This window comes from Synchytrium microbalum (genome assembly GCF_006535985.1).
Source record: "Synchytrium microbalum strain JEL517 chromosome Unknown SmJEL517_scf0006, whole genome shotgun sequence".
In the NCBI taxonomy this organism is placed as follows: domain Eukaryota; kingdom Fungi; phylum Chytridiomycota; class Chytridiomycetes; order Synchytriales; family Synchytriaceae; genus Synchytrium; species Synchytrium microbalum.
This window is the reverse complement of record NW_022158355.1, coordinates 500,020-511,664: the sequence shown is the minus strand read 5'-3', so window position 1 is coordinate 511,664 and position 11,645 is coordinate 500,020. Positions and strand designations below refer to the sequence as shown.

Genomic DNA, 11,645 nt, shown 5'->3' with positions numbered 1-11,645 from the left:
TGCCAGCTTTACTGTTCTTTATATATGCCTTTGGCTGTGGAGCTTAAAACGATTCAAATCAAGAAACCCAATCAGGATTTGGTAAGTGGAGCAAGCCAAAAACTAGGAGATTTTTTTGGACGAAGCGCGCGCTTATATTGTCATTATATTAATCGACGCGTTATTTCTTCTTGTTACATAGTCTATACACACCAAGCCATGGTGGCATCAACCGCTGCCCAACATGAAGAACTCATGCCGCCTCCATTACGAACTCGCCGATCATCAACTCAGCTAATACAAGGTGTCATGCAGAGTGCTCCAGGTACACGCTCTCGTCTCCCATCCGATGTACCGCCATTAAACAATTCCATCATCATATTCGACGAGGACGACGAAATCCACATGGACAGTTCCAACAACCGTTTAAACATTGACGCAAATTCAACCAGTCAGGAATTACGAAAACATGCAAGCAGTATATCTCATCCTGCTGCTGTATTGGGTGTCTTTGAGAAATGGGCTCTCTTGCAAAATCAAGGGCTGGCTGCCTCTCGTAAAAATAGTAGTGATGAGCATGGCAATGGCCAACATGTGGCGACAGAGTACGATGAACTTTGTATGGAGGTGCTGACAGCGTTGGGTGAATTGGAAGCATCCATGGAGGAAGTTATGAGATGGAAGGATGGTTTTATTAGCAATCAGGGTGTTCCTTCTGTCGTTAAGCTCAAGCTTGTCATTATGTTTACAAGGCTGTTTAGAAGGTATGTCACCTGTCTGGTTTAGGTGGTATTGTCGAGACACGGACTGACAAGCTTGAACTCTTAGCAAATCGGATTTACATGAACCCCTGTTTGAGCTTATAAAGCAAGTCAAGGTCTATTCTCAGCCGTGGCAGGAAAGGAGGGAGGCATTGCTTGCTATTGAACACGACTTTGAAAAGTATGCATGCACTTGCGTCGTTTCCTTTTGCTGTGAGTCTCACCTTTTGCGATCTAGTCAAAAACACTTAGTGGATGTAGCTATTCGTAGAGTCGAACATTTGGAATCGCAAGTAAGCCCAGCAAAATGCAAGAGAATTCTTATCAGCTGACTCGATCATGTATATAGATAGCGAGGATGAAGAGTGAACGACGGATTGCTATGTGGGAGAGGCTTACACTTCGGATGCTTGTAAGTCGCTTATGCCACGCATACTTATCAACTAGGCCATTCCCAAGCACGATTATGACTCAAAATGTGATACTTCTAGGAGAAAGAGTCCATGAAGAGACAACAACTGGCTGCCAATTCAAAATTTAATGCTGCATTGTCGTATCCTGAAAATGTGGAAGAAGATGATGCTCGTCCAGCCACAAGACCAATAACACCTTCGATTCGCTTTGACGGTGAACTCACTCCTCGTAAATCAGTAGTCATCAAAGACTCGGTGACGTTTGAATCTCCAAGACCATCCAGGTTTTTAGTCATTGGCCGTTTGTGTGGATTGTTATCAGACCCTAACAAGTTTTCAAACCACTAGCCCGACCAGAGAGTCTACCCTGAAAGAGGAAATGAACGCAAGATCCTTAGAGTCTATAGCGTCGTCCAAGTCGAATTTGGAACGTCAGTCTGAAGAGACACAAACAGACTCGGAGCTTCCAGAATCGAACCTAGTATTATCGGAATCTAGTAAACCTCCAAGCGCTCCAGTTACCGTCACACCAGCCAAGATATCATCATCAGACTTTTTCATATCCGATGAGCCATCATGGAAGGCACCCAAATTTACTCATGATGCACTCGCAGAGTTTGAAAAGACTCTGCACACCCAACATCCCAATATCGAGAAACAGCTCGCCGAACTCCGAGACCTGAATGGCAGAGGAGCTGTCAAGAGTATCAAAGCAGATCTACCACCAGTAGTACTAGTCAAACGTGGTATCAAACCTGAATCACCATTGATTCGAGGATGGACAGTCACAGACACTGCAGACTTTAACAGGACGAATTTGCAGTCTGCTTTAACTGGTGACATGCCTTCGTGGCTCAGTTTTGATGGAGATGTGCATGTTGGTCGGCATGTGGGACAGTCGAAAGACACGATTAGTCTGAGTGCACGAGAATCAGAAACTAGCAACGGGAATGCTAATGGTCTTGCGTTCACAGCCAATGTTGTGGAGCTGACGTCTCCGTCACCGCCACGACAAAATTCAAATCCACCTCTTCCTGCACAGTATCGACAAGTTCAGGATGCGAATGAAGCCAAGATGAAGGCTATGGATGACAATTATAGGTACGCATATGTATACTCTGATATTTGAATTGTAAGATCGCTTCTTATGACATCTATGCTTTTTTGGTCCAGCTCACGAATCGCAGAGCTCTCTGCCAAAATACTGGCAACTGCTGACAAGCCCATGTCTCTCCTATGCCCATTACCAATGAATGGCGGCGCACTAAGCACCATTGCCTCCAAAGCAAGCTCACTGGGCAGCCTCTCATCAAGCCCATCAACGTCCTTATCGCAAATATCACCAAATCCAACCAAAGTGGCCTCCGTCGCATCAAATCGGCCGGAACAACCTGTTAGACCATATGCACCAATACGAGCAGCTTCCATAGCTGCTGTTCCATCTCATCAGCAGTCATCACAAAACGTCGCACAACAAATCCAACCACGAATGTCGATTGCCACGGCAAGGTCTTCCAGCACTCGAAATTCAGAGACTGGTAGCGAGGCGTCTGTTGTGGCTCAAAAGTCCATGCATGCCGAGTTCATGCCACATCCTGGTGCTGTTAAGGCTTCGGTGCCTATTGAGGCTGTTATGAGACATGGTACGTTTGCAAAAAAATTAGAATTTTCGTTTGCTTTATCTTTGGTGGCTGAAGAGTTAGAGCTACTGAGGGACGATATTGTGATAACAATGGTGTGCTGAGACAGTGACAATGTTTTAAAGCAGTTTATGGTGCATGTGCTCTCACAGCTCGCTGTGAATGACTGGTCGCGATTCCATGATATTTTTTGAGCTGGATTCACTAATAGTTGATGGCTCGTTATTCTAACACTCTATTTTCTGAATTAGTGGTTGAAAGTGTAAGGATTTTACCACAAGCTGAATCAAGACATTACGCTTCACCGCAATCTCAATCCAGACAACCTTCAACAACTTCAACAACTCATCCATCCACCATCAACTTGTTTGATTCTGCCAGGAAGAGAAGCACTATGAGATAATTGTTCACTTTTTCAAACAATACAAGTTCTAGTGGTTTTTGAAAACGCAAGTCCAAGTTCCCTTTTCTGATTGCTGGATCGAGATTTTCAGAAGAGAGTGTTTGGTTATCTAGCAATTTGCATTTGGTTATCTGGCTATTTGCATATCAAGCCAAGCAAGCTCCAAGGTTTCGTGCGGTTAGATCGCCGTGCTTGGGACGTTCTCTAGCTACTTCGAGGCACATCAGCAACCCAAATGGACTGTTTGACGGAAGGCTGGACTGTTTGGCTGTGTGCTTTACATTGCTTTGCTGGCAGTCTCTCCACCATGACAACCTAAAAAAACATAATCCAAAGACACAAGAACAATGTAATGTGTTGATTGATATGCTTCTAAATTTTATTGATTCAAAGATTGCACATATTGTACAATACTTTTATCAATACCATGGCACGTTCCCAGACACACCCGTTATATGCTTTGCCAAAGCATTGAGGCAGGTTGTGTCTGTTACGTTAGCAGGTGTACACGTTTCCTGCTCGTGTACACCCCACACCACGTCCAAAGTAATCCAAATGAATACTTCGTCAGTGTTGACAAAGCTTATCTTGACGTAAGGGCGAACCGTCAAGCAGCGAATGCACCAGATGAAAAACTTGATTCTTAAGAGTTGGGTGTCTTGAATCTAATGAGGTAGTAAATGAAGTGCCAAGTAAGTATTTAAACAATGAACAAACGTAACCAAAACTTCTCAATAATATAAAGACATCATCATCGACCAATATGCAAATTGACAAACGGCATCAAAAAACGCTAAAACAGCCAGAGAATCAATTCAAACGCATTCCCAAAGGGACCTTACTTGCGACTTGTCAAGATCCGTTACGTTGCGTAGTGCCGTTTCTATATAATTTAAGGTTGGCTTAGAGTGAGCCTCGTCAAAAAATTGCACTTCGCTACTGAACGAGCGCCAGCAATCCAACTCCACTCATCAATCACCCCGCTCGAGAGGACTCATGGTTCCCGTAGGTGAGATAAGGTGAGATGGTTTGTTTCTCTCGACACTAACATTTGGGAGGTTGCTCAATGCTCATTCGGGGACTTCCAACCGTCAGATGCTGAGTATTCGTGTAGTCGTACTAGATGTCTCCCCAGGAAAATGATCCTTCAAAGTAGACTATCAGTACGGTTGAATAATGCCCACCTCGATTAAAAGCAAGTGTTAGGAAACGCCTCCCGCGGTTCCGAGTAGTGGAGGATGATGGATGTATGTCTTGAGACTGCATTAATATGTAGATCTAATAGAAGCATAAGAGAGAATGTGTTAGATCTATGTTTGAAAATACCAATTGGCGGCAAGTGATGCTTTGGTGATGAAAGAGAGCTGGTTCTTCCCAGGATGGTATACATGGTTATGACCAATAGTATGATAAGCACAAAAAGTGTGCACTGCTCATGTTTACTTGCCTTATTGGGCACTCCTGTAATTTGAAATTGGAATTGCGTGATTTTGTAGATGTTGACGGCAAAACCAACAAACCAAGGGATACAGCAGCCAGAGTAGTGGAATATGAGGCACAGATGTTCTGAGATAACATGTTTCTTGTGTATCCAGTAGAAATGTATTTGGAGAATGTGTTAGATCTATGTTTCAAAATTTCAATTGGCGGCAAGTGATGTTTTGACGACGGAAACAGAGCGGGTTCTGGCCAGTATTGATAGATGGTGATAGCCAATGGCATCATCATTATGCAAAGTGTGCATTTATGATGTTCATTTACCTCATGGGGGGCTCCTCGACCTTGAAATCAGAATTGCGTGTTTTTGGTGCTGTTGACGGCAACACCATAAAACCAAGAGTACAGCCGCCAGAGTAGTGGCATATAATGGATGGATGTCTAAATATGGCAGAACTAGTGCTCATCTAGTAGAAGCATATGGGAGAATTTGTTAGATCTATGTGTCAATGGGCGGCAGGTGATGATTGTGACAAGGCAGGGGCCAATTCTTGCCAAATTTGATTGACACTGATAGCGGAATGCATCATAATAGTTCATAGAAGGCTCACCTGGTCTTCTGCTCTTCGTCGTATTCCTTCTTTATAGCCTTTCTAGTAATCACATCATTTTTCGATGTTTTGGAATTGTTGGGGGATAACTTCCTATTATAGTGTGGCCAAACGAATGCTCTCATTGGCTGGAAAACATCGACTTCGCATGAGCCCTGGGGCACACAAGCTGTCACGTATATGCTATGTTTTGTATTCTGTATATGTTTTACAGTCACTACCAATACTTCAATCCTTCGACCATTTAAAATGGTCCATTTCTACATCTAATTCCTGTACTAGACGTTCATCTTCACCCGGATACGTTCCGTTATCACCACCATTATAGACGCCATCTCCATCAGACAATCTTCTGGGAGGCGACGTTACAGGCTCGGGCATGAAATCATTCAGAAGATTCGAAATCGACATGGAAGGCTGCTGTTTTGAAGTCAAGTCATGTGAGGTGCCTTCGAGTCCTTCTACAACTATGACCTGTTGGTCGGCTGAGGATTTTTCTACTGTAGGTTCATTCGGGGCGTCAGCCGGGCCGTACACGAGATCCATCCAAGTGTCCAAATCACCCGAATCACTGATAGGTCGATATATTGATGGGCATGGATGAGCAAAGTCGGGTCCAAAATTGAGAGTTGCGGAGCCACCAAAGTAGGACGAAATTGCTGGATAGTACTTGCCTGTGAAATAAGAAAATCTATCAGTAAGTGACATACCAAACCTGAAACCCAACAGCTTGACTCAACCGAAAAACTACCAGTCTTACCAACAAATAGATTCGAGAACGCTGCTCCCAAATCAACACCATTCTTATAATATCGTATCTCGGAACCTAAAGCGATTTCCATGGGCCGAGATCGGAAGGGCATGTACACCTCTGTTGGATTCCACAATCGAGCCAATAGCAGTTTCATCTTTTCTGGAGCTGGCAATGATATCGATACACCAATAACATCTCCTGGTTTATACCCTGCCGAGAACAGCTCTGGTGCATTCTCTCTGGCTTTCGCTTGATGAAATAGAGCTCCGTCTGAATTTCGATACGAATAACTATAGGCATCATATCCACATGGTGCTTGCAGATCTCCAGAGATCTGAGACCAACCAATTCTACGATTAGAATCATTGTCATAATTCCACTCAAGAGAACGAGAGTATGCAAAACCAAGAGAAGGAGATTACCTCAGATGTCCTTTCTCAGTCAAAGGCTCATTGATCTTGACTTCAAAGTACCATTCTCCTTCCCAAACACCATGCGTGGCCTTAGCCATACGATATCCCTTCTCATTGTATACAGTCAATCCATCGTCCGAAATCACCATTTGAGGAGCAGCATGAGTAGTCTCGGTACTCATCCGCGCGTCCATATCTGGATTATCAATATCTGGATACATGGCTATAAGGGTGATGATAGTGGTGAGAATAAAGTCCCAATGAAATAACTTGAGATGCGCGAGCTTACTGATGCCAACTCGATCATCTTTGGGCTCCAAAGGATGTTTTTTCTTCCTCTTTGCTTTTGGTGCTCGACGAGACACTGTGTCTGCACCTTCCTCCTTCTCTTTTCTTCTTTTACTCTTGCCAGGCTATATGGAATTGTAAAAGGGTGAGAAAATCACAATCCTCAAGTACGTCTTTCGCCTTTTTTTGGGCCTTACCTCATCACCATTTTCGTGTTTCTTTTTCTTCTTCTTCCTGGGTTCTCCCGTTGTTGGGTCAATCTTTGGCTTTTTGGCCTCTCCATTCCTCTCCTTTGAGTAAAGCTTGCTTACTCCTGGAATCGCGACAAGCGTACCGTCAGGAGCAATATCAAATGTTGCGTCTCGTTTCTTCTTTTCAGTTAGGTCAATAGGAAACACCATCTGATCCATTGCCCAATAACCTATAAACGAAGAAGAATTCATTCACGATGGGAAGGTGTGTTGGATTTCGAGGAGGCGAAAAAGACCATCCCAGATAAGATGAAGACGGTGCAACCATGAACACCAAGGCAAACAGCAGCAGAGGATAGGAATCTGCTCCGAGGTAAGAAAGTTTCCAAAACACGCATATCAAAATGCCACCACCATTTACCTTGCTCGTTGTTGAAATGCTTTGTCCCAGACACGAAACGCGGAGCAGTCGACAAGCAACTCGTAACCGTATTCCTCCAAGTGGGAAACTTGTCACGAATCCAAAACCTGTCCCAATTCTCATCGACAAACACATGAATATCGTCTCTCCAGTGATAGTATTTCCGTCCATCCGGACCTTGTTTCGAGGTTGGTTTTGTATAGGTCATGTTGTATATGGCGAGATTTACGATTTCAATCCATGATACTGGTGTTCTTCGGATTACTTCGATTCCGTGTGTACAGTCTCGGCATTTGAGAGTGTAGAAGCCGTCTGCGAAGAGTGGTTTCTCTTTCCAGCCTTTGATGGCGTCGATGCACTCTATGAGGTCGTGAAAGAGTATTGGTAAAATCGCCAGAGATATAGGTTTTGCTTGTTCATTGGTCAAGGGGCGTAGCTATTCTTGCGAGCTCTTTCGCAACACGGTCATTCATCGCTTTACCTATATGATACTTCTTGCCACACTTCTTGCAAGATAAAAGCGGCCATCTCCTACATTACGTTGCAAGTGTGAGTGCGATCTCACTTGATTCCTGAACTTGGGTTTAATGTAGGCGAACGTACGAGTCTTTAGCCTCATTACAGCACATCTTGCCCTATATAGACAACATATTAAATCGAGTTCAATGAATAAATCAGGTTTGGTTTGTACCTTTCCAGACTTCTCCTTCTCTGGAGGAACGCTTGCAATCTTGGGTTCAACTCGTTTTCGTTTTCGAACTTCCTTGTCGATGAGGCTCTCTGATGGACGAGCTTCCTTGGTCTCTGCATGTTCTGAAACCTGTTCAGGCACCGATCCCATCGGTCTGTTCTCCTCCATCGATCGTGCGCACCAAGTTTGACGTTGTGAACACGTCGCAGTCGACACTTAACACTTGGAACGCTTTAAAAACTGCACACTTTGCTTATTTTTATATTTAATTAATATCAGACTACATACTCAGACTTTTCTAAAGGGGTATCATTGAAAGATCGCAGTTTTCTCCTTTGTTTGCTTTGAAGCTAGTTGCAGAAGACGCTTCTTGGTGTCTGGCTCTAGCGTAGCCATGAAAAGAGGAAACCTGAAATTGAAATTTATGGTTAGATCCAACCACGCTAATATCGCACAAAAAGTCTATTTACACATTCAGCAGAAGGCCCTGAGTTACTTCTTGATATGATGCCTTGAAGATCTCAACGTCGGGAGCAGCACCACCAGCTTTCGCTTGGTCGAATGCAGCAATCACAGCCTTGACCTGCCATGATGGTAGGTTCAACTCGTACAGACTTCCCTTTTCAAAGTACATTGTCACAATCCTGCGACATTCGGGGAGCAGTGCATCGGGTATTGGTTGAAGTGGGTGCTTGGTAGTAGTAGAGGTATTGGCGGAAGGCTCAGCAGATGGAGTCTTCGGGGACAGCAAGTCTGACGATTGTTTTGCTGGTTTCTGCATTAGCAGGTCAGAAGACTGTCTTCCAGTCACTTTAGGGAGATGTGGTGAATTAACAGTATTGACGGTTGATGAGTTCTTTCTATTACCACCAGCTGCGATCAACGCATCAAGGTTTTGTTGGTATAGTTTCATAATTTCCAAGATAAAGGCCACATTTTCAACACAGAATAGCTTAGCGGCATGGGCTTTCAGTCTATTAGCTAGGGCGGCATCCTGGAGCGTGGCTTGGAGAACCATTTCCTTTTCCGCTTCCGTTCGATTGGCGACTGATACTCGCCCTGCTGGTACTGTGAACGAAATCAAACGGTCTGTAACTCGATATGATTTCAATAGTGGTAGGAGCTAGGGGAGCATAGCAGTGGATCAGTATTGCGTTTAAAAGGGGTTGTCACCTCAGCCAACACATACGATGGAGCCGAATTGAAGAACACATCCTCCAATTGGTAGTATTGCGAAACCTGGAAACATGCTGTAGCTAGCATTTGATTGGATGGCGGTCATGCCAAAGTAAAGCAACATGGTCACGTACAACGCCGTCGACAGGATGATGATCTCTGTCCTTATGCCCAGCTATGAGTTCAAAGTGTTAGCCCTCAATTATCAAACACGCCCAAATTCAAGAGAGGACCTACCCCATCATGACAGTTTCGAGTTTTGATCAATAAGAACGGGATTGATATAGCAATTGAAGCCATCATCAGGTACGCTGGTGTGAATTCCCAATCGACTATAGTCGTGCTTGTGAGACATGATACTTTGGCGTTGACTCCATACAGAGGCGACACAACCAGGCCGACAATTTCGAAAATGATGATCAGAGCAAGCACAACCCAGAACGAAATCCAAAAGACCCGGTTGTTGTATTTGCGTGTTGCTTTAAAGTCGGGTTGTGTCTTGGAGGGCTCTAATTCTCCTTGCTTTAATTGGGCCTGCTGAGCATTGTAATTGTCGAATAGTTCGGCGGATTCTCCAATTGTTGCGAATAGCAATCTAACAATGATGGATTGGTATCAAACAGACCAAAATGCGTTGAAGATTCTGTGCCTTACAAAATACTCCAGATAGGCCCCACGAGAAACACCATGACGCAAGAACAGTTGGTGTCGTATTGCCAACTCTTCAAGAAACTTTGCAAATGCATGAACAGCCCTCCTCCGGCCATCATCAATGGAGGGAGAAAAGGGCGTTTCTGCAACGTGCGATCCTCGTAAAACCGTCTGACAAAGAGAGCAGTCGAGATAACAACGAATGCCATCCAAAATCCAGCTGAAAATTTAAACACAGTTAGCTTAAAGCCTAAAATGAACGGCACGTCATAACACTTACATCCATAGCGAATCAACAACACCGTCGAGTCAGAAATTGTGTGAAAGGTCGTCACATTGGTGGCCATGGTTGGCGGCTTCCTGAGCGACTTTCAAGTCCAGAAAAAACACAAGGAGAACGTGAAGGTTAATGTTCAGTGTTTAGTACTGCGCCCGAATTCTTAAAATGTTGATTGGTTCCAATATCCTCAGCACAAGGTGATGGCTTATTGGTAGCCGAAAACCGTCATCCATAGCCGGCATCGGATTTAAATTTCAACAAGGTTGTGCAAATGTGTGTGAGTGCGTTTCCACAATCAAACATTTGTACGGTTTTAATGGGGCTTTCCGTTATTAAAAAACAATTTCCTTTCGAAATACACTGAACTGAGCATCATGAAGATGAAAATAGGATGAAAATCCCGTTCTCGTCGCCACGATCTTCAAAGTTCCTTCCAACAGCAACAAGAACCACAAAATCACCATCAAGCGATCAAGCAATGCCAACAGCACCATCAACAGAAGCGTCATCAGCGTCGTCACAATGAGCTATAGTGAATGCAGTCTGTGTTATGGGAGTAGAGAATCAGCCTGTAAGTTGGCTTGATTATATTCTTCCTTCTTCACTTTTAATTTACATATCAGTCGCTTCACTAGTATATAATACTACAACGTCACGACGTTGAGAGATTACGGAATTCTCCTTTATCAGCTTAGTCTGTTTGTAAGCTGTTTGCAACAGACGCTTCTTCGCTTCAGGCTCTAGTGCGGCCATGAAGAGGGGAAAGCTAATGAATCCTTTGGTTGGTTAGATCTAAACGCGAATCAATAAAGACGCAATAACAACTTACACATTGCCCAAAAGGTCTTTAATCACTTCCTGATATGAAGCCTTGAAAATTTCAATGTCTGGAATAACACCCCCATTTTTCGACTCATCAAATGCGGCAATCACAGCCTTGAACTGCCATGCTGGTAAGTTCAACTCGTAGAGACTTCCCCTTTCATAGTACAATCTCACAATCCTGCGACACTCGGGGAGCAATGCATCAGGTATTGGCTGCTTGGTGGTAGTGGAGTCGTTGATGAACGGCATGCCTGACGATTTGGCGGGTTTCTTCATTAGCAGTTCAGAAGACTGTCTTCTGGTTAGCTTGCCGAGAGGTGATGGAGTAGCAATACCGACTGTCGCCGAACTGCCTTTGCTAGTGCCGATGGCGTCAAGGGTTTGTTGGTATAATTTCATGATTTCGAAGATAAAGGCCACATTTTCGCAACAAAACAGCTTTGCGGCGTGGGCCTTCAATCTATTAGCTAGAGCGACGTCCTGGAGCGTGGCTTGAAGAATCTCCTTCTCGTCTTCCGATTCACTAGCTGTAGGTGCTTGACCTGCTGGTATCCATAATGAACTCAACAGGTCTGAAACTCGATATGATCTCCATAGTGGCAGGAGCTGGGAAAGACGGTGTTAATCTTGTTTTGGTAAACCGATGCAAATCGCCAAAGACACATACAATGGAGGCGAAATGAAGAACGCATGCGCCAATTGGCAATATTG

General features: G+C 44.1%; 2 protein-coding genes across 2 annotated transcripts; one reads left to right on the top strand and one right to left on the bottom strand.

The window, feature by feature from the left end:
- Positions 1-198: 198 nt before the first annotated feature.
- SmJEL517_g01808 (uncharacterized protein) lies at positions 199-3,196 on the top strand (the record flags this gene model as incomplete). Its single annotated transcript, XM_031167736.1, has 8 exons — positions 199-743; positions 808-921; positions 979-1,033; positions 1,090-1,152; positions 1,232-1,437; positions 1,502-2,254; positions 2,327-2,796; positions 3,045-3,196. The coding sequence occupies 8 exons, from the start codon at positions 199-201 to the stop codon at positions 3,194-3,196; spliced, it is 2,358 nt and encodes a 785-aa protein (XP_031026268.1).
- A 2,276-nt stretch (positions 3,197-5,472) lies between these two features.
- On the bottom strand, positions 5,473-8,170 carry SmJEL517_g01807 (uncharacterized protein; the record flags this gene model as incomplete). Its single annotated transcript, XM_031167735.1, has 9 exons — positions 5,473-5,918; positions 6,005-6,348; positions 6,421-6,634; positions 6,701-6,824; positions 6,897-7,120; positions 7,312-7,671; positions 7,793-7,842; positions 7,915-7,946; positions 8,003-8,170. 9 exons carry the CDS (start codon positions 8,168-8,170, stop codon positions 5,473-5,475), a joined length of 1,962 nt encoding a protein of 653 aa, XP_031026273.1.
- Positions 8,171-11,645: the final 3,475 nt, after the last annotated feature.